The sequence below is a fragment of the Conger conger genome, chromosome 13, assembly GCF_963514075.1.
Source record: "Conger conger chromosome 13, fConCon1.1, whole genome shotgun sequence".
NCBI lineage: Eukaryota > Metazoa > Chordata > Actinopteri > Anguilliformes > Congridae > Conger > Conger conger.
Genome location: NC_083772.1, coordinates 6698132 through 6719866, shown reverse-complemented (window position 1 = coordinate 6719866; position 21735 = coordinate 6698132). Strand labels below are relative to the sequence as shown.

At 42.8% G+C, this 21735-nt stretch overlaps 2 protein-coding genes across 15 annotated transcripts in view; both read right to left on the bottom strand.

The window, feature by feature from the left end:
• LOC133107193 (trichohyalin-like) overlaps positions 1–21735 on the bottom strand; it is a 43079-nt gene that overhangs the window by 5560 nt on the left and 15784 nt on the right. For 5 of the 14 annotated variants that reach the window (XM_061216116.1, XM_061216117.1, XM_061216126.1 and 2 more), the window contains exons 1-2: positions 384–709; positions 125–208 (exon numbers count right to left, since the gene is read on the bottom strand). The exons of 7 other annotated variants lie outside the window; for them this stretch is intronic. In XM_061216116.1, the coding sequence (XP_061072100.1) occupies positions 125–208; positions 384–639 (340 nt within the window). In that variant the 5' untranslated portion in view covers positions 640–709. Of the gene's footprint in view, positions 1–124; positions 209–383; positions 710–805; positions 855–1267; positions 1569–21735 lie in introns of those variants that run through there. 2 more of the 14 variants (XM_061216124.1, XM_061216118.1) reach the window with 2 other exon arrangements.
• LOC133107194 (CD209 antigen-like protein C) lies at positions 4267–9305 on the bottom strand. Its single transcript, XM_061216129.1, has 6 exons — positions 9168–9305; positions 8723–8818; positions 8164–8343; positions 7759–7913; positions 5333–5439; positions 4267–5020 (listed from the first exon to the last, which is right to left on the bottom strand). The coding sequence occupies exons 1-6, from the start codon at positions 9289–9291 to the stop codon at positions 4849–4851; spliced, it is 834 nt and encodes a 277-aa protein (XP_061072113.1). The 5' UTR covers positions 9292–9305; the 3' UTR covers positions 4267–4848.

The following is a 21735-nucleotide window of genomic DNA, read 5'->3' as shown; positions in this document are numbered from 1 at the left end:
AATTTATCTGAACTCATGATATCTTCGTAGACTATGTTAAGTGAAAATAGAGTGCCGTCCTATATAATAGAGACCTATCGAGTGCTACACTGCTCGTTCTACTCAGGAGTCGCATTAAACTCACATGGTCTACCTTTCTTTCTGCAAGCCACAGCTTCCTTCAGTTCCTCCAGAGACACTGCGGAATCCAGCTGCTTCGCTTGATCGACTGAAAGAGATGACAAATTCAGTGAATGATGGAAAACTTTTCTTTCCTCAGTGCAATCCATTTTAAAGGCCTTGGAGACCAACGTAGCGCTGCTATTATTAAACCGCGTCCGTGAACCCTGGAGGTCATGGGCAGCTTGAGTTTTAAAGCCATTTGCCACTCAATGTGTACTTACCGGCAGCGTCATGGCAGAAGTTCTTCTTGAACTTCACAGGTAAGTATAGCAGGCCCTTCGACATGGCAGCGAGCGGTGTGAAAGACAAGACTTCTATCTGCACACTGCTAATAACAGCCGAATGACAAAATAAAGCATATAATAAATACATTTCTGCTTCAGGGCCTACAGGGTATGCAACGGCCTGCACTGCCCTATGGAACAAGAAGCATAGCACACCTCCCCCACTAAACGTGCAGAAGCTAAAGAGTAACATCTCTAGCTTCACAATAAAACGCTTTTTTTTCCCTTTTACTGATCAATCATCAGAAATGCAATCTCTGGCAAGATTCTGGTTAAAGAAGCTGAACGGTATGTATCGGTCTAGTGCATGCATTTTCACCAGACACAGTAATTACACAGTCTGCATATATGTACTGTACATCTGTATGATTCATGCAGTGGTCATCTGGCTTTCCCTTCCACCAGATCCTGTAAAATAAGCACAAAGACACAATGACAAGACAGAAGCTCCACTTCTCACTTGCCTGCCTGCAAGCGTTCTCGGTCCCAGTTATAGCACTACATGACTGCAAATTGTAATTAGGGACTCAGAGGGTCTAGTCAGTGATTATACTGGATTACATGCCATTCAGACCACTCCCATAACACTGACTACTGGCCAGCAATTGGTTAAAATGTAATAATAGATGTACTGTATAGATAACTGGGCAACACTAAGCACAAAGTGGATAAACTTTGTGGGGCTCTCTGAGGTTCATGTACAGTGCATGTACAGAGGTGGTTTGTGTGTTTGCTGGTCCAGCTTTCTGTTTGCTCCATACTCTCCATTTCTCCTCCGAATGTGTATTTATCCACTGTAATGTGTCTGGAAGACTTCTTACCCTTCTGACCTCCAGTCAGGCCTCCTTTGCTTCTCAGTCACCAAGACCTATCCAGTGTCTGACCTGCTGCGAACCTGAGAGACGCACAGTCCACACTGATACCACAGGCATCGGTCAGATACGGAGCAACCGTGCACTAATAAATGGGCTTCAGTCGCGGGAACAAGATCTCTCACACAGAGCATATGAGTCAAACAGAAGCCCTATTTCTAACTGCAACATTTCCTGTTCAGGGGGTTTCCGGGACAATTGTTAGCCTGCGGTTCTCATCAGGCTTTGCATCTAATTGAAAAGCAACGAGGTAAACGTACGTCTCACCGCAGACTCAAAGTAAAGCAAGGTAAAGGATGGAAACACTTACGGAGTTACATTTCACTGCTTTTCAGAATCAACAGTCAATACGTAAATTATGTGAATTGTGATCTGCGATTGGCTGTGCCCCAAAAAAAAAGGGGCTGCTAAGTACTGGGTTCCTCTGAACCCCAAAACTGAAAAGCACCTGCACAGTTAAACAGTCTGTCAAAACAGTCAAAAGTCTGGGGTCACCTTGTCTTTTTCTGCTTTTTCAGATTTAATATTTTATTTTCTCTGTTTGTAATTAAACAATCCATACGTGGCCAAAGCGCAGACTCAGAGCTTTTATTAAAGGGTATTTTTTTATATTTCGGTTTTACCTTGTAGTAATTACAGCATTTTTATATGTAGTTCCCCATTTCTATGTTTGAGACAAATTAACATAATGTCAAATCGTGTTTTTAATATTTTTGTGAATATGAATACATTTGTCAGGAGAAACAATTCTTGTAGTATCTACCGTATATCTGACAGAAGCATGATGGATTGAGGCTCATTTGATACCTTGGACCGTTGACTTAAAGCCATTTAGCCAACATACACTCACTGAGCACTTTATTATTTTACTTCATTACACCTACTTATTCATGCAATTTTCTAATCAGCCAATTGTATGGCAGTAGTGCAATGCATACAATCATGTAGATACGGGTCAGGAGCTTCACTTAATGTTCATGATTGTTGGTGGCAGACAGGGTCGTTAGAGTATCTTGGAAACTGCTGATCTCTTGGGATTTTCACACAAACTAGTCTCTAGGGTTTGCAAAGAATTGTGAAAAATCCAGTGAGCAGCAGTTCTGCCGACAGAAAAGCCTTGTCAATGAGAGACTGGCCAGACTGGTCAAAGCTGACTGGAAGGTGACAGTAATGCAAATAACCACACATTACAACAAGGGTATGCAGAAGAGCATAATTCTAAGTGGACAGGCTACAGCAGTAGAAGTCTAAAAAAAAAAGTCCAATAAATACCTAATAAAGTGCTCACAGAATGTATCTGTTCCATACTGTATCAACATGATTTACAGCTGAATCTAGTCCCAACCCCCAATTCCCATTGTGATCCATTCAAATTCAAAGAGCTTTAGTGTCAGTTGTAGGACAACCTTGTCACGCCCCCCTGCTGCATTTATCATTTTTCACTTTTGCCTTCCAACAGGTTGATTGGTGGGCGTGGTCCCTCCACAAGTGGCACCTGGAGCTAGTTTAATTCCGGGTTAAATGAGCTCCAGTGTTGCTGCTTGGGGGGGGGGGGGGGCAGTAAATATCACACCTGTCGTAGGACAGACATTTTTGGTTGTATTTCTGCACCCTCAACATTGCTACACCGACTACATGCAACACTGCCGTCATACTGATCTCTCATGCCCCATCGTAATTTATTTTAAAAATAAATCATTGGTTATCCCGTAACCCTGTTGTCATGTGTCTCATTTTTCTGTTCACGACTAAAACGAGCCAGTCGTAACAACCTGAAAATATGATAACCAGGCTCTGATGATGATGATGGGTCACAGACATCAGGAAGTCATGGCATGCAGAGAATATGTACCTCTCCCCCAGCCATACCACCACACACTCAGAGACCTCTCCCCCTGCCATACCACCACACACTCTGACACCTCTCCCCCTGCCATACCACCACACACCCAGACACCTCTCCCCCTGCCATACCACCACACACTCTGACACCTCTCCCCCTGCCATACCACCACACACTCAGAGACCTCTCCCCCTGCCATACCACCACACACTCAGACACCTCTCCCCCTGCCATACCACCACACACTCAGAGACCTCTCACTCTGCCATACCACCACACACTCTGACACCTCTCCCCCTGCCATACCACCACACACTCAGACATCTCTCCCCCAGCCATACCACCACACACTCAGAGACCTCTCCCCCTGCCATACCACCACACACTCAGAGACCTCTCTCACTCTGCCATACCACCACACACTCTGACACCTCTCCCCCTGCCATACCACCACACACTCTGACACCTCTCCCTCATGCCATACCACCACACACTCTGACACCTCTCCCTCATGCCATACCACCACACACACAGACACCTCTCCTCCTGCCATACCACCACACACACAGACACCTCTCTCACTCTGTCATACCACCACACACGCAGACACCTCTCCCCCCTGCCTTCACATCTGTGAAGGGGTTAAGTCAGATTTAAGTGCAAAAGGTGTTGGGAGACAGACAGATTTGTGTATTACAAAAACTTCACATATGCATGTTAATGTCCGCAGGAAGCTTCCATTGTTTTACAGACAACCAATAAAACACAGCGGTAGAAATTGCAGCCTATAGGGCAACCCTGTATAACGAATGACCAATCAAAGGTCACACTGTATTTAGCACCCAAATTTGAATACTTGCAAATGTACTTGTATAAAGTCCCCGAACTCCAATGGTTCGATGGATACTTTTGTGTGAATCCTTCATGCTCGCAGCGCCAATTTGTTGGTAACACAAAGTTTTACCAAATAATTAAAGTGACCGTTTTCTCAGGAAGCAGCAAATCCGATGTTTGTGTCTTGAGTCAGGAAAGTATTTATTGCAGGAAGCCAGCATGAAGGACTCCCAACAAAGGCAACAAGACAGGTTAAAAAAATATTTTTATTTGTGATACAAATTGAAGATGAAACAAACAGAAGAACTCTCGCTCTGGTTTCAGTGAAACGTACAGTAGGTGCACCCATAGTACACAGTTACAATTGGCGCAATGTTCAATGGCATAAGTCTTGCTGATCAGAACAGATTAAGGTGTTTTCCTGTTGAATAGTCTTACTCTCAAACAATCTGTGCAACTACTCTTTGTGTATGTCGTTGTATGTAATCAACCATGGTCTTACAACCTAATGCGGGCCGGTCCATGGTGTCATCAATCATATGAACATTCTGAAGAGAAAACAAGTGTGCAATTGTGCAATATTGTAATTCTTCATGCTATTTCCGCTTAAAGTTCATAAAGAAAACATAAACTGTGACGGTTATTGTGAATTCATTTGGACATTAAATGGACATAAAATGTTTTGGCAAATGCTCCTATAGTTAAGAGAACATGACAACAATGTTGCAGGAATTTGGCCAAAGCGATTGAGAAAAGCATTTCTAGTAGGTCAACATTCAAGTCACATACTGACTTACTGAACACCTGATGATTCCAAGTAATGATAATGACATCATCCAGCATGGCAGACTGTTTAGAACAAAAGAGCGCCAGTCTCACAGACAAACTTGAAACGAGAAAAACAGCTGGAATCTTTCCACGTGTTCTCATTAGGTACGGTAACTGCACAGTCTGCATCTTTTTCTTTGCTCTGGGTTTCATCCCCAGACCAGTAAAGATCATCCGGTTCTCCACTTCTCCAGAACCTGTATGAGAAGCAGAGCCACTGAATGATTAGTGACACTTTCACGTTGCCTACGGTTACAGCACTACCTGACACTGTATACTCTGGTTACAATTATGGCTTTTGTTGTTATGCTTGTAGAATAATATTATCGGATATACAAAAAATACTCCTTTTGTGGGTTTTGCAAGTGCTTGGTAGTCACCGTGAACTACACACTGTGGAACAACACACAAAACCTAGAACAGTGATATTGCACATGGAAAAATGATGATATAGAAAGACAGACATTAAATTATTACATCTTAACTCATATATAGCTACAAAAGCCTACCCTTTCTGCAGCGAGGTTTTGTCTACCCAGAGCCAGGTGCCCTCTGTTTCTAAGTCAGTCAATCCAATCCAGTATGGGTGCTCTCTTGTTCTGTTGGTGATGAACCCCTGAACACAGACACATAATGACTCTCACTGCTCACTCTGCTGACACAGAGTCCACACCAACACATTCTGGATCTGTCAGTTACAGAGAATGAGGCTTATTGAGAATGTATCCACTGATATGAGTCATGTATTCCACTGTTCAAAATACAACACAACATTTTTCTCCAGTATACTTGCTAATTATTATCCACATTTTCACAGGCAAGCACACCAGGTCCAGTCAGAAGCCTTAGAGAGTTTGTACATAATGCCTCCTGCCAGACTGCAAAGAATCAGCAAAGAATGCTGGTCCATTTGCTTAAGAAGTGCCAATCTCACTCTAAAACAACCTCAAAAAAAAAACACTCCTCCTAGGAGATAACATTAGGGTCCCAGGATGTAATCTAATTAGCTCTAATATCCATTTTGATAAGAAGCTGCCTGTGATAGCTTAAACCTAACCTTGAACAACACCCTTGATCCCAATGGCAAAGGGAATCTTGAGAATTTCAGCATTTGGTTAATGTTATGGTAATCTTATGACAATCAAGTAGATTTTTATTTTAAGTGATTTCTCTTAGAGGTTTTCTTAGTATTCTGTCCAAATGGTTCAATCTTTTATGATCAAATATTGAGGTTTGATGTGCTTTGATAATTCCACATACCCAGGGTCCTACCAAATCCATCCATTATCTCAACCCACTTATCCTGAACAGGAGCCTATCCCAGCATACATGGGGCGAAAGGCAGGAATACACCCTGGACAGGTCACCAGTGTGAGTGAATGGCACTCACACACTCATACACTCATACCCACGGGCAATTTAGACTCTCAAATCAGTCTAACCTGCATGTCTTTGGACTGTGGGAGGAAATGCAAGCTCCACACAGTGAGGTCCCTACTGACTGGGATTTGAAACCAGGACCTCCTTGCTGTGAGGTGGCAGCGCTACCCACTGCACCATCTGTGCTGCCCTGTCTGTGAAAATTATATCACAGATTGTGGAGTCAGGTTTTTTTGTTAACGACATGTATTGTAGTTCAGAACACTGAAATTGACCAAAAGTTTCTGTGAATTTGGTAGGACCCTACATGTCCCCTGGCTTTGATTGAGGGGTTCTTATGTGTTTATTTCTGATTTGGGGATTTTTTTTAATCTACTAAGTTTTTATCTACTTTGTTTTGTTTAAAGGTGTAAAAGAAGGTTTTCTTATATTTCACTTTGTTGGTAAAAGATGGTAAAAAATGGATACATGTAGGACTGCCAGTTCACCTGACCATAACTTAAAAAATTTGTCTTGATTGTTTGTATTTTTGATTAAGGCTACACAAGTTCACGTACAGTAGGCTCTAGAATTATCGGCACCCCTGACTGGTAATGCACATAATAATAATAATACATTCAATTTTGGTCTCATTTGATCATTTAAAGTATTATTGAACGAAGGTGCTGTGGTCAGATGAGACCAAACTGAACATTTTGGTCAGATGTATCTGTATGGTCACACTAGGACTCGACTGTACTGTCCTCTAGGGTTTCTTCACACTTGTTCCTGTTTTCGATCATTGCAGTTCATTGTATGTCGCTCTGGATAAGAGTGTCTGCGAAATGCCTTGTAATGTTAATGTAATGTAATGTTGGATATGGATCAGCATGTATGCCATTGAAACAGATGCATGAAAGGGGAGGCACATCATACCTATGGAGAAAGTGCACCGAGAAATCTGTTTTAATTCCAGAGATCTTGGGGTACTGGTTAAAATTAATGGTATAATGGATTCCACCAAGTATCAGGCAATTTTGGCTGAAAATCTGGTTGCCTCCACCACAAGGTTGAGACTTGGCTGTCGGTGGACTTTCCAGCAAAACAATGACCCAAAGCATACCTCAAAATTCATACAGAAATGGTTCCATGACAGCAAAAGCTATGTTCTGCCACCTAAATCCAATCAAAAACCTGTGCACTGAACTGAAGAGGGCAGCACAAACTCAAGAATATGAAGGATGTTGCAAGGATCTTCAAAGAGGAATGGTCCAAAATCCCACACAATGTGTTCTTTAACCTTGTCAAGCACTAATGGAAGAGACTCAATACTGTTATCCTCGCCAGAGGTGGATGCACCAAGTACTAAACCAGGGGTGCCAATAATCATGGACCCTTGGATTTTGGTCTATTCAATTCTAAATCGATTTTTTTATTGAATTAATGTTTGCTTTTGGTTGGTTCCATTGAAACATTAATACATTTCAATAACTATATAATATTATGTGACTCTAGTTTTTTTTCTGTCGCACTCAGTCTGTCAGTCAGTCAGTCTCTCACTCACACAGTATCTTACCTGCTCCTCGTCACTCTCTATAATCACCAGGTCAGCTCCCCGTCTAAAGCAGTCTCTGCGACTGTCCTTCCAGCTCTTCCTCTCAGTGGAGAAGTAGTAACACTTGGAAGAGAACTGCTCCCAGCCCTGTCGACAGGGCTTGCACACTCTCTCCTCTGTACACGAAGAAAAGGCCACAGTCAATTACAGATGCACAACAAACAAGATGCTTTGCAACAAGAAATCATATAATTAAGAAATAATTGAAGAAACATAATAAGAAAGATAATTTCTCTCAGATATCTCTTTTTCACAGAAATACAATAGGTTTTTAAAAAGAAAACCACCAACAAGTAGCAAAACCACCAACAAGTAGCAAAAAGATAATCTCCATCTACAGATTATGCTAAAGGTAATACAACTCACCTTTTGAATTTAGAGTGCAGTATTCATCCAGAAATTGGTAATTTTTCTCTAATATTGAAAGGAAAGCTGTGTTAATCTTCCTCCTCTCTTCAAACCCTCTGCTGTAATTGGCTTTGAGCCCCACCAGTTCTCTCACCGTATTTGAGCACTCCGTAGACTCACACTTTGTCCTCTTCTGGTCTGGTGTGTGAAGGAACACGCATTATTATATCACTAATCTAATTAATGCAGTATTTGCTGACAATCAGAGCAAACAAGTTTCATCTTGACCATATAAACTGAACATTGTGGGCATTTTAGTTGACTACTCAGTAGTGAAACAGTTTCATGTTGGTTTGAATGGCCTCTTTTGCATAATTATAGGCATTAATGTAAAAATCTAATGATCTTAATGAAAAATAAAATGATGGTGGGTTGTATCATGATACCCACTCAGACACATTGATAGTAAAGCAGATTGATACATTATATAGGAAATCCTTTTTTTTTAAGTTCACTCTAAAATCACAGTTCAGGGTATTTCCAATAAGGACATACACAGATACAGTGAAATACTCACAGAGGACACCCAGGGCTATAGTGGCAGCCAATAAGAGAGCAGACAGCAGACACACTGCAGCCAGCCAGTAGGGGTGGGAGCTTTGTCCCCTTTTCTCTGTCACAAGCAAAGTCACAGATAAAACAAATGAACTCAAATAAACAAATAACGGGGCGACATGGCTCAGGCAGTAAGAGCAGTCGTCTGGCAGTCGGAGGGTTGCCGGTTCGATCCCCGCCCAGGCTGTGTCGAAGCAAGACACCTAACCCCCAAATGCTCCTGATGAGCTGGTCGGGGCCTTGCATGGCAGCCAATCGCTGTCAGTGTGTGAGTGTGTGTATGAATGGGTGAATGGAGAAGCATCAATTGTACAGCGCTTTGGATAAAGGCACTATATAAATGCCTGCCATTTACCATTTATAACAAATACAAATAAACTCAAATTTAAAAAAAAGTGTGTTCTTACCTGTGTGCTGAGCTCTTGAGCTGTTGAGTGTGGTGTGGCCCAGAGTGCTGTATACATCTTGTTGTGTGGAGGCCAGTTCAGTGTATATACCCTCTGAATCTTTGGAGACTGTAGATGCTGCCATTTCTGAAAACTGCTTCTAATGGTCGCTGTGGTCTATTGTATCTGAGGAAGTATGGTTGAAGGTTTTACGTCATTGCTGTCATGTCGCGCCCCCTGAATTGAATCTTCAGACTGCTAAACATAAGTGAGTGAGTTTCAAGCATAACCTGGTTAAAAATTATTATAAGACAGGTCCATGAGTTGCTTTGCATCTAACAGCTCTTGTTCACATACATTTAGCACAGAGTGGTACACAGACAAAACAGACATAGATATTCAGACAATAGATCAACAATATAGACACATGTTAGTTCATATTCAGAGTCTAGAGCAGGGGTCGGCAACCCTGGTCCTGGAGAGCCGCAGGGTGTGCTGGCTTTCGTCTCCACCTTAAAATAAGCAACCGATTCAGACCCAAGAAACCAGGTGAGGTGAGTTAACTGTGTAATCAACGGCTTTCATTGATCAATTAATGTCAAGTAACAACGAAAGCCAGCACACCCTGCGGCTCTCCAGGACCAGGGTTGCCGACCCCTGGTCTAGAGAGACATTACATTACATTAAAGGCATTTGGCAGAGCAATGTACAGTTGATTAGACTAAGCAGGAGACAATCCTCCCCTGGAGCAATGCAGGGAAAAGGGCCTTGCTCAAGGGCCCAACAGCTGTGTGGATCTTATTGTGGCTACACCGGGATTCAAACCACTATCCTTGTGGGTCCCAGTCATGTACCTTAACCACTACGCTAAAGGCCACGACAGAGACAGCAAAGGAGTTTCTCAAAGAAAAAACAGGAAAATTCTTGACTGGCCAAGTCATTCACATGATTTGAATCTAACTGAACAAAAAGCAAGACAACTCGCCCCCAAAACAAGCAGGAAGATAGCTGTAGTACCGGCCTGGCAGAGCATCACCAGATCAGATACTGCACAACTGGTGATGTCTATGGGTCACAGCCATTACAGCCAAAGATATGCGACAAAGTACTAAACATGACTTTCTGCATGTCCCAAATGTTATGATGCCCTGACATGGGGAGGGACTATGTATTAAAAGCACTGTAATTTCTGTAACCTTTAATGAAAGCTGAGAATCTGCATTTTAACCACGTTTGATTTAACAACGTTTGATCACAAATCTAAAATTGTGGAGTACAAAGCCAAATCGAGAAAAAAAGTATTTCTCCCAAACATTATGGAGCTCCGTATACAACTGCAATCACCCTGCAACAAAAGATCATGTCTTATACATCTGCTAATAAAATAAATACTTTAAAAAAAAAGAATACATGCAGCTCGCCAAACAGAGGCTGTGGCCTACAGCCATAAGCCACATGTACCCAGAAGTAGCACTGTGTTTCCTGTGTTAAATGTATCTCCATCTGTCTGAGTCAGAAAAACATAGCCCATCTCTGAGCATTCTGCTAAGAGGATGTGTAATGCTACATTAGTGCTCAGAAACACCAAGCTGATGTAGTAAAACTGTCCCATTTGTTTTCTTTTTTTATTTGTTTTTAAAACTTATTTCAAAATACAATATGTAGAATTCTGAATGTCTGTTTGAAGCTGAAATAAATCATTTCTGCTTTTTGGAAAAACTTTGCAATCATTTATTCCTCATCACTTCAACATGACCACGTCTTACAGAACGTGTATCTGAGGATCAGCCTGGTTCAGCTGCAGTTACCTTATTTGAATGGTATTATGAAATGATAAAAGGAGGGAAATGTAAGGGAAATTTTCTTAATTGACAAGGTGTTAACATAAAGACAATCACATGATTACAAATAGCCTTTTAGTGATAATCTTTATTATTATTAGACCGCTTGCTGAATTAAGTGCTTACATTTACATTTACATTTTAGTCATTTGGCAAACACTTTTAATCCAAAGCGATTTACAAGTGCATAGGTTCTTCCACCAGTCAAAGCATCACATCCAAAACTAGGAAAATACATACATAGTGCTGTTTTAAACATATAGTCATCATAAGTGCAATTCTTTTCTTTCCTTTTTTTTGGGGGGAGGTTAGACAAGAGGGATAGGGATATCAGAAAGGGGGGCGGGGGAAATCAGGAGGGAGGACTAAGGTAGAGTTTGAAAAGGTGTGTTTTTAGTCTGCATCGAAATAGGGGGAGGGATTCTGCTATCCTGACAGTGGTAGGCAAGTCATTCTACCACTGAGGAACCAGAACGGAAAACAGGTGTGAACGTGCAGCTCGACCGCCAGGTGCACGTAGTGAGGGAACCATAAGGCGACCAGAGCTGGCAAACCGGAATGGTCTAGCTGGGGAGTAGGGAGTGATCAAGGATTGTATGTAAGGTGGGGCAGTCTGAAATGCCAACACTAGGGCCTTGAATCGGATGCGTGCGGCAATAGGAAGCCAGTGGAGGCCAATGAGAAACGGGGTGACAAGAGCCGACCTGGGCTGACTGGTGATCAGGCGGGCGGAGCATTCTGGACCAGCTGGAGGGGCTTGCTGGCACATGCTGGGAGACCGGCTAAGAGGGAGTTACAGTAATCCAGGTGGGAAATGATGAGCGCCTGGACTAGGAGCTGGGTGGCTTTCTCCGTCAGGAGATGACGGATACGGCGTATATTGTACAGAAAGAACCTGCAGGTTATGGCAGTGGAGGATACTTGTGGAGCCAGGGTGAGGCAGTTTTCAAGAGTTACCTCAAGATTCTTTGCCGTATGGGAGGAGGAAACTACTAAGTCCTCAACAGTCAGTGAGAGGTCGATTGACGGAGAGAAGCTCAGTTTTGGCAAGGTTAAGCTTCAGGTGGTGGGAAGTCATCCACGCAGAGATATCAGCGAAGCAGGCAGAGATCTGTGTGGTGACCTGGGTATCGGCGGGGAAGGAAATAAAGAGTTGGGTATCAGCGGCGTAAGAGTGATAAGAAAAGCCATTGGAAGAGATAACAGAACCAAGACACATGGTGTATAGCGAGAAGAGGAGAGGACCAAGAACTGAGCCCTGCAGGACTTCAGTTTGTAGGGGGTGAGGGTCAGAGACTGAGCCCCTCCAAGTCACCTGGTAGGAGCGACCAGAGAGGTAGGAGGAAAACCAAGCAAGTGCAGATCCTGTGACACCCATCCCAGTCAGCGACGAGAGAAGAATATCATGGTTGACTGTATCGAAGGCGGCCGACAGGTCGAGGAAGATGAGGACAGACGAGAGGGATTTGGCTTTAGCAGAGTGGAGTGCCTCAGTGACCGCGAGCAGGGCAGTCTCAGTGGAGTGGCCACTCTTGAAGCTAGACTGGTTGGGGTCATGGAGATTGTTCTGAAGAAGATAAGTGGACAGTTGGGAGCAGACCGCCCGTTCCAGAGTCTTGGCGAGAAAGGGAAGAAGAGAGACAGGCCGGTAGTTGCTCAGAGCAGAGGGGTCAAGAGTAGGTTTTTTGAGCAGGGGAGTGACTCTGACCCTCTTCAGGGAAGAGGGCATGGTGCCGGAAGAGAGGGAGGTGTTGATTAGAGAGGAGAGAAAAGGGAGAATGTCATTAGATATAGATTGTAGAAGGGGAGAGGGAATGGGGTCAAGAGGACAGGTGGTCGGACGGTGGGATGTAAGGAGTTTCAATGTGTCGGAGTCAGAGAGGGGAGAAAAGGAGGTTAGGGAGTTGGGGTCAGCAGGGGGAGAGGGTTGGGAGAAGGAATTGCGAATGGCGTCAACCTTCTTTTCAAAGAAGGAGACAAAGTCATCAGGTGTGAGTGATGAGGGAGGTGGGGGGGAGGGGAGGCCAGAAGAGAGGAGAAGGTTAAAGAAGGAAGACTTAGCTAGAGAGACAGAGGAGTGTAAAGATGATAGGAGGGCATGGAAGGAAACCATATCACTGGGGAGAAAGGACCTTTTCCATTTTCTCTCTCCGCTGCCCGCAGTTGGGTTCGGACAGCTCGTAGAGCATCAGAAAGCCAAGGATTGGGGGGGGGGCCCAAGCTAATTTGGTGGTGAGGGGACACAGAGAGTCAAAGGAAGATGAGAGGGAGGACATGAGGGTTGTAGCAGCATCATCGGGAGACATTCGAGAGAAAGACTCCGTGGATGGTAGGGAGGAGAGGATTGTAGATGAGAGGGTGGACGTAGACAGGTGGCGTAGGTTCCGCCGACAGGTGCCAGTGGATGGTGGGAGAGATGGATGGGTGTTAGAGGAGAGTGGAAGAGAAAAAGAGATGAAGGAGTGGTCAGATATATGGAGTGGTGTTACAGAAAGGTTGGTTGTTGTGCAGCTCCTTGAAGATGTGAAGATGAGGTCAAGGAGGTTGCCTGCTTTGTGGGTGGGAGGGGAAAGTGTGAGGGTATGGTCAAAAGAAGAAAGGAGGGAGAGAAAGGTAGACTGGGTGGACTCTGAGTTGAGATTGAAGTCACCCAGGAGGATGAGGGGAGTGTCATTGACTGGTGAGGAGCTAAGGAGTATGTCCATCTCATCCAAGAAGCTCCCCAGAGGACCCGGGGGGCGATAAACAACAATAATAAGAGATTACTAGGAGTCTTTCTCTGGCTCTCTCCCAGCAGACAGACAGCCTTTCTCAGCTTGCACATTCTGGTCTTACAGCAAGATCGACAAGGGGTATTCAGAAGACAAAATACTGATTCGTGGCCAGCTTCATGTCTTTTTGTTTTGGTAAAGCCCCGCCCTCTGGAAAAGTGTGTATAAGAGCCTTACTGTGTCTGATTCAAACTAGAAAGCCGGTAAGCTTTCTCACTTTCTGCCATTTCTTTGCAAATAAATACAAAAGTTAATTCAAGTTTGGTTGTCGTTGTTTTTACTGGGATCTGTTTCATCATACGATGCTCACCTGTGAAATGTTAAAAAGGGCATTTTTCCCTAACAATGGTAACCTGCACAACTCTCTCAAAAAGCAGAAGGGCTTCATTGGGTTTCTCATCTGCCAATATGTCCGGCGAGTGGATGTGCATTGATGTAATATCAATTAACAGTGACAGTCAGACATTACTTCAAGTCAAGTAGTGGATTGTAACTTGAGTGTATAAGTTTTGTATCTGCTGTGTCCCTGCTTTGGACATACAGAATAAAGTAAAGGATTGGTGGAAGTGGCGACTAAATGTCTTGAATGAAACCACGGACTCTTGCTTTTAGAGTAAGCCACTCAGTGATGGTAGTTTATTTAATTGGCCGCATAACTCTGTGTAGCTCCTGCTGCCACACTGCCATAACCTTTCATTCATTCGTTCATATTACCAATCAGAAAACAGTGTTTAACCTCAAATGTACTGACGGCTCTCTTTTTCAAACATGTAACCAATAAACATGGGGTTAGGTAATTACAGTATCAGTATGCAAGTACTTGAAAATTGGGCTGTACTTTTTTGTACACTTTTTTGGTGGTTGAGCTCGAGTGAGAAATTAATTAATTGTGTTCACTGAATGCATTGTTTGTCAAAGAAATGCAAAAATCATCCAGAGTGATTTAAAAATCATTCAATACTCCACATTGTTGGGCTGTTGTGCCTGTGAATAGATAAATAAATAAGCATATAGTAGAATTGGAGGAAGACCTTTCATATATAGATTCGACATGTAGTCCCTTGATCCTGATCAACCAGTGGGGGTCGCTAGAGAGCAATGAAGTCACAAGGTGGGCAGATCAGACGAAACCAAAAGGGAAGGTTGGCGAACAAAATTTCCTGAAATAAAACCAAGGCCAATCTTGCAAACCAACATGTTATAATAAGATCATAAAGACAAAAGATAAATTTCAAATATACCCTTACAAAAATACTTCTGCAGCAGTGTCCACAAACCAGCTTCCCAAATGGCCCTGCTCGTCCTACAGACTGGGATACAGGCCTCGTATATCGCCCAGGGATTGAGGAAAGGGCCACAGCTATGGTGCTTACAATGAATCACAGCTGTGGCCATACCTGCCTGTAGTCACTGTCCAAATACTCACAGACTGCACATGATATGGTCAGAAAAGCCATTATACAGATAAAGGAAAACACAAGATGTTGCAAATGTAGTTCCCATGAGATTACAGCTGGTCTAATTATTTTGATTTATAATCACAAAACACTCGTATTTGTAATACTCATCAGCTGACTCATCACTGGGGAAAGAACCTCTGTGCGTGTCTGATCCATCCCTGCAATCGTTTCCTGATACATGAAGGCATCCGCCATCCATCCCCTATGCCGCCATAAATCTGTACTTCTCTCCTTCTCCCCCATTATCCAGCCATTTGTCTTCTTATTTCTTTCTGCGTCCATCTTGAATAAAATCATTCCTAAGATGAAATTGAAATTCCGTCACCACCTGTTCACCTATTGAATATCCAATTCACAATCAGAACCTCAATCTGCATCAACTTCAATCAGCACTTTGTTTCTTTGCACATTTGGCAGACGTTCTTATACGGAAAGACCTAGAAAAAGGTTCATACCCATAACCAGAAATAAGTGTGCTGAAAAACCCAAGAGGGAAATACAGTTTCAAGTGCTCAGAATACAACAGATGCAAGGACTTGGGCCTGGTAGATTACACCAGTCGTGACCGAGAAGTGCAAGTGTGGAGAGGGGGGGACCTCCTGGGGTGGCTGAACGGAGAGGTCTGGCAGTGTGCTGGTGATCTAAACAAATGTCCCTATAGTATTTCATGATAAATGACTTATTTGAACCAATGAGTTTGGAAGTGCAAGATTTTGTCATAGATATGAATGACAATGTTTTGAACCGGTGAATAGGCTGTGTTAAATGTGCTGACCATTTTGAGTCTTGTGTCTAAGGTTTTTAAAATTCGCCACAAACTTGTGAGAGTAGCACCAAAGTGATTGGAAAAAACCTGCAACAACAATAACCTTCCTTCCTAAGATTAGTGTTCCCGTTTTTTCACGATTTGTGCCTCTCTTGAACTTTGTGTTTCATGTTCATTCTTTATCACACTCATGGGTTTTCCTGCCTTTCATACTGAGCCACAAGATGGCGCTGTTACCTTTCAGTTCATGAGTAGAAATGATAACAAAGTGACTCTTCTTCCTTTATAAGCATTCACAATTTTAAATGAATAACATTGTTGGGTGTGTGCTGTTTCATTTTTTAAAAGTGTGATTTGTTATACTTCCTCTTTTTTCATTGTGCCAATTTTAAAGAAATAAAGAAACTGTTCTTCAAGGATCAAGTTCCCAAATGTAGCTTGAAATTCCAGTAATTTTCTCTTTGGGTACAAATCAGTACATTTTCCAACCCAAAAAGTACAAAGTAGTTGTCATTACTAGCTAGGGTTGAGTTTTGTACCTATAAAATACCACTCCAGCAACAAGCATTTGTACCTTTCTAGGCCCTTTTTCTACCTTTATTTCTGAGATTGTACTGGAATAAAACATGAACTAATGTCTTACTGTCAATTAAAATCCCTGCTGGGAAAAAAAAACAGCTGGTAGCTGGTTTACCGGTTCAGACCAGCTCAAGCTATGTTTTGAAACAGCTGATATCTGATCATTTTAAGCTGGTCATAGCTGGGTTTTAGACCACGGATCACTTAAACAGGCATCCACACACCAGACATCAGGCATATTGACAGATCAAACAAATAAAGCCCTTGATGCAGTCATCTCTTCTGGGGAAACTTGTACAAGTTTCCATTGAGATTGGGCAACTGCTGAACCACACCTCATCTAAATGTTCCAATAGTATTTCATGAAAAATTGATATTTTTAACCAATGAGCTTCCCGTTTTGAGGTTTCGAGAAGTGAGCACAAATTTATGAGATTAACATCAAAGTGAAAAACTGTATGGAATATAATTGTTGCTACTTCATCAGTTTACCATTCATTAGCATTAATATACAGTCGCATTCACAAACACACTTTGCTGAACGCTAACTCATGGACTTGCTTCTCTGATACAGGTGGACTGAGATAAATGTAACACAGGAAACACATACACTTCAATTCAATCAACATTTGTCATTACAATAATTAGCAAGAATACATTTCTTCACCAACACAGTTTGGAAAGTTTAGCTATTTACTAAACTGACTACGAAGAAAAATAATATCACTTACACTTGTAAGTTAAGTGTAAGTTAAGCATAAATGGTGATCGAATTGAAGCCATAGAGTCACATACTGTACAGTATCACTTGTGGCGACATATGATTTATGGCTTTTGGTCACAGCCTCTGAATGGAGACCTACAGCTAATATTGTTTTAATGGCTTAACCATTTTAAAAATGAATGAGAACTCTTGCTATTCGGAGATTTTTTCACACAATGAAGGCATAAGACATGAACTTGTGTAGCAGGGTAATTGCTGTTGCTCTTAAAGAGTGTCTTTTAAAAGTATGTGGTTTCTCTTCAGAGTACGTGCATATTCAGAGATCCAAAAAGCTATAGCTTAAATATATTCTGCAAGTACAGTAATTTCCTAATAAATCTTAGTTTCACTGACACATTTCTAGTTACGGTAAAATGGCAGCATGCACCATATCCCATGTTTTCCCAACAGTAAAAGTAACTTTGTGGCCTGTTTATTGGTCCCACAATCAATTGTAAATCCTGGCATGGTAATTTGCCTCTCAAAAGATGAAATAACCAAAAACACAAAATGACAATGATTCAGGGTGGCAGAGCTTTTGTCTCACAGACCCAATTGCGGTCATCAGCACAGTAATTAGCAGTCCGTTTATTCACATCAATCATAGTCTGGGCACAATTCAAGTGATTATCATATGGCTCTCCAATCCCCCAGAACCTGTAAGAGTATCAGAAGTTCCATTCATCTCCTGCGTCCAACACCTTCACATTCACTGCCTGCTGCACTGCATGACACTGCAGACTCTGAACAATTATGCCAGGTTCAAAAAACGTGCCCTGCAGTAACGTGCCCTCAGATGTTGTTTCAAATTATACAGCTTGTGTTCATCTGTATATTTATGCAAAGAACTGTGTGAGCTCTTACTTACTCTTAGCCTCTCTGCAGGGGGGTTCCATCCACCCAGAGCCAGGTTCCCTCTTCACTCTTTCACAGAACCTTACCTGCCTCTCTGACTGGGACCCGCAAGGTCGGTGGTTTGATCTCCGGTGTAGCCACAATAATATCCGCACAGTTGTTGCGCACTTGAGCAGGGCCCTTAATCAGGGGGGATTGTCTCCCGCTTAATCTAATCAACTAGAGATCATATGTGTGGGTGGCAACTGAAATGCACCACTAAGAAGATAAACTTCCTGTAAGACATGGTCATGTTGAAGAGAGGATGAACAAATGATTGCAAAGTTTTACCAAAAAGAAGCAGAAATTATTTATTTCAGCATCAACCTGGCATCTCGAATCTGTATAGCTGTAAAAAGTCATGGAATATAGTATAAGCATTGTACTTCATATTTATGAGCATTACTATGGCATTTACACAGGCCAAAGCCCACTGACTGACTTTGCTTCTGTGATACTGGCAGATTGAGATACATTTAAGACAGGAAACGCAGAGAGTCACATACCACTTGCCTACTTGTGGGTACTAGAGGCTATGCATGGCTTGTGGCTTTAGGTCACAGCCTCTGTTTAGAGTGGTCTGGGTAGGCAGGCAGAGAGTTTGAGCCTTTTAGATTTATCATACACATTAACCGTTTCACTCTAAGTGGTTCCTGTTTTACCTTCATTTTGTATACACATCCATGTAAAACCCCACGCTAACCCAATGATGGAATTTAGCGAGGGCCGAAGGGGGTTTTGCGTGCTTGTCCTTCTGACGTTGCTGGGAGAACATTAGTAGGGTTATTACTATCCTCTGTCCAAGAGCAGAGCACAATTACGTTTAAGAATATACTGGGTCCGTTGCCACGGGTCGGATATGGATTGACCTGCCCCATATCCCGCTTACGGCTGGCCTGAAACAGATCAATACAATTCTTAATATTCTCCGTTCTCAAACGGGGCCATATTGTAGGCTTAGTGGTTACTATAGTTTTTTTCGTTTATCTGACTCCATTTAAGATATAGTTTAGAATTTTGGGTTTGAAACTTACGCGAACCTCGGGAGTGTACCTGCGCCACCATTACTCAATATATGCTCCCGGGATTAGCATTATTGCTGAATCTCAGTTCGGTGGAGAACGCAGAGGCTGAGGGTCCAGCCAACACAATACATGCAAAACTGCCATGATAGTTGCGAGCCCAGTTCGGCGTAGCATTATCTGGGCTCCTTAGAGCTAATTTGACAGGAACCAGTGCCGTAACACCCATGGGTTCCCTTCGCACCAAATTACAAGAGCCGTGCGTCACCGATCCTTTAATGGGCAGAAACTTGACGGCCACACAGCTTAGAACTCCCACAGATGTACCAAGCCGCCGATCGGTCGGTCTTTAGCCACCATTTCCCCCTGGGTATTCAGTTGTAATTTAGGCTGAAAAGGTACAAGATGAATTAGAGTCATGGAGATCACGCAAGTTACAAACAAAATAGTTTATTCACAGACAGGTAGGTTATTAGCTTTAGAATGCCAATAGTCAATTACAGATGCACAAATTAAGAATAGAGTAAATGATCATACCTAGCCTGCGTTGGCTACACACAAACAAAGAGTATAAAATATGCCGAATTATGGGAATATGGGAAGTCGATTACGATCTTCCGTTGCTACACATACATAGAACGTGCTGTGCGGGAAGCGGGTTACGGTCTTCCCCTGCTACACATACATACATACATGCCTACATACCCAAGACATGTTGTGTGGGAAGTCGAATACGATCTTCCTGATACTTACATATACGTACAATATGCTGTGTGGGAAGTTGAATACGATCCTCCCAGATTGGTCTGTCGCCCTTGCTTTTATGCCAAATCATACGTTTGAAACCAGGCGGCAGTGCCATAAATCAACCTGGAGGGGTGGTCAAATCTGGAATTTAGACCCCCACCCTTGGGGGTTGTTAAGAGTGGAAAATGAGATGATTACCAAGAGAAGATGTGTAGGTTTTCCCTTGAGTTACTGAAACTATGGTTTATTAAACTCCATTTGGTATGAAATGTATTTCATCCGATTCCTTGATTTTACCAGATCACATCCATACCAAACAGAAACCCCAGCTCTCAGGCCCCTCACAAATGGCAGCCCTTCCTGACCTTAACCACTACGCTACAAGCCGCCCCATCATATCTATGAATGCTGTAGTTGGGAGTTTTCATGATAACTGCATTATGCTGTAAATATGTATTTGTGCCTCTCATGGTAAAATACCTTTTGGATAAACCTGATTTGGGTGAATGAAAGAAAAGGCGACACCCCAGATTGCTTGGTTTCTTCTCCTTATCTCCAAAATCTAGGCCTTAGTCCTAAAAACAGGTCACCCATCTATAATTTACAGCCAAACTCCCAAACTGGTCAGGGAGCTAAAACAAATGGCTTCTACAGAGACAGCTTTTGCCCAGTTTCCCCTCGGCTCCTGAAAGGTTATGATATCAAAGGTAGACTGCTACAAAAACTAGACCATTACACCAGTCGCACTGAACCAATCAGAATAACACCAAACATTACTATATTCTGACCTGGGATTATCATGAAACATCTTCATGCCATCTCCAGTATTCCTGTGCTCTAAACCTGTAAGGAATGTGAGAGAAGGGGGGCTCCCCAGGGGGCCCAGGAAGGCTCCTCCAGGAATCCTTCTGTAGCTCTCCCCCACAGGCATGTGTGCCAAAAGGTGGGGGCTAACAATGTATGCTCCGGGAGGGGGAAGTCAGCAAGCTGACCAGCGCATGAGACCAAATGTTACTTATGACTGGCTTACATCCACACCCGCACTCACACCCACACAGACACACACCCACACCTCACACAGACACGCAGACATGCAGGCACACACGCATTCACTCTGCTATAGCCCTTCCTGTTAGGGACAGTTGGTCACACAAAGGGTTCAAGTGGTGTTAATATTGATGCTTGAGTAGGATATTACAGGATCAAAGGGTATCATAAGGATGTGACCAACTAAATGGTAAATGGCTGGCATTTATAAAGCGGCTTTGTCCAAAGGGCTATACAATTGATGCTTTTCTTTCACCCATTCATACACACACACACACACACACACACACACATACATGTGCCAGGCAAAGCACCAACCAGCTCATCAGGAGCATTTAGGGGTGAGGTGTCTTGCTCAGGGACACTTCGACACACCCAGGGCGAGATCAAACCAGCAACTCTCCAACTGCCAGACGACTGCTCTTACCACCTGAGCTATTGTCACCACTACCCTAATAACAAGCACCTTATTAGTCAGAGGTCATATTTTTTTCATGGTTCGCTTACCTCTTGAACTTTTGTTTCTCATTGTTTTACATGTTTCCTGCATATTCTTTATCACATTCGTGGAATTAGTTCCACCTATTTCATACTGAGCCACAGGATGATATTACCTTTCAGTTCATGAGTAGAAAAGCAAATGTTATCGAAAAGGTAAAACTGATAAACGAGCGAACTTATATTTTTACATAAAATATA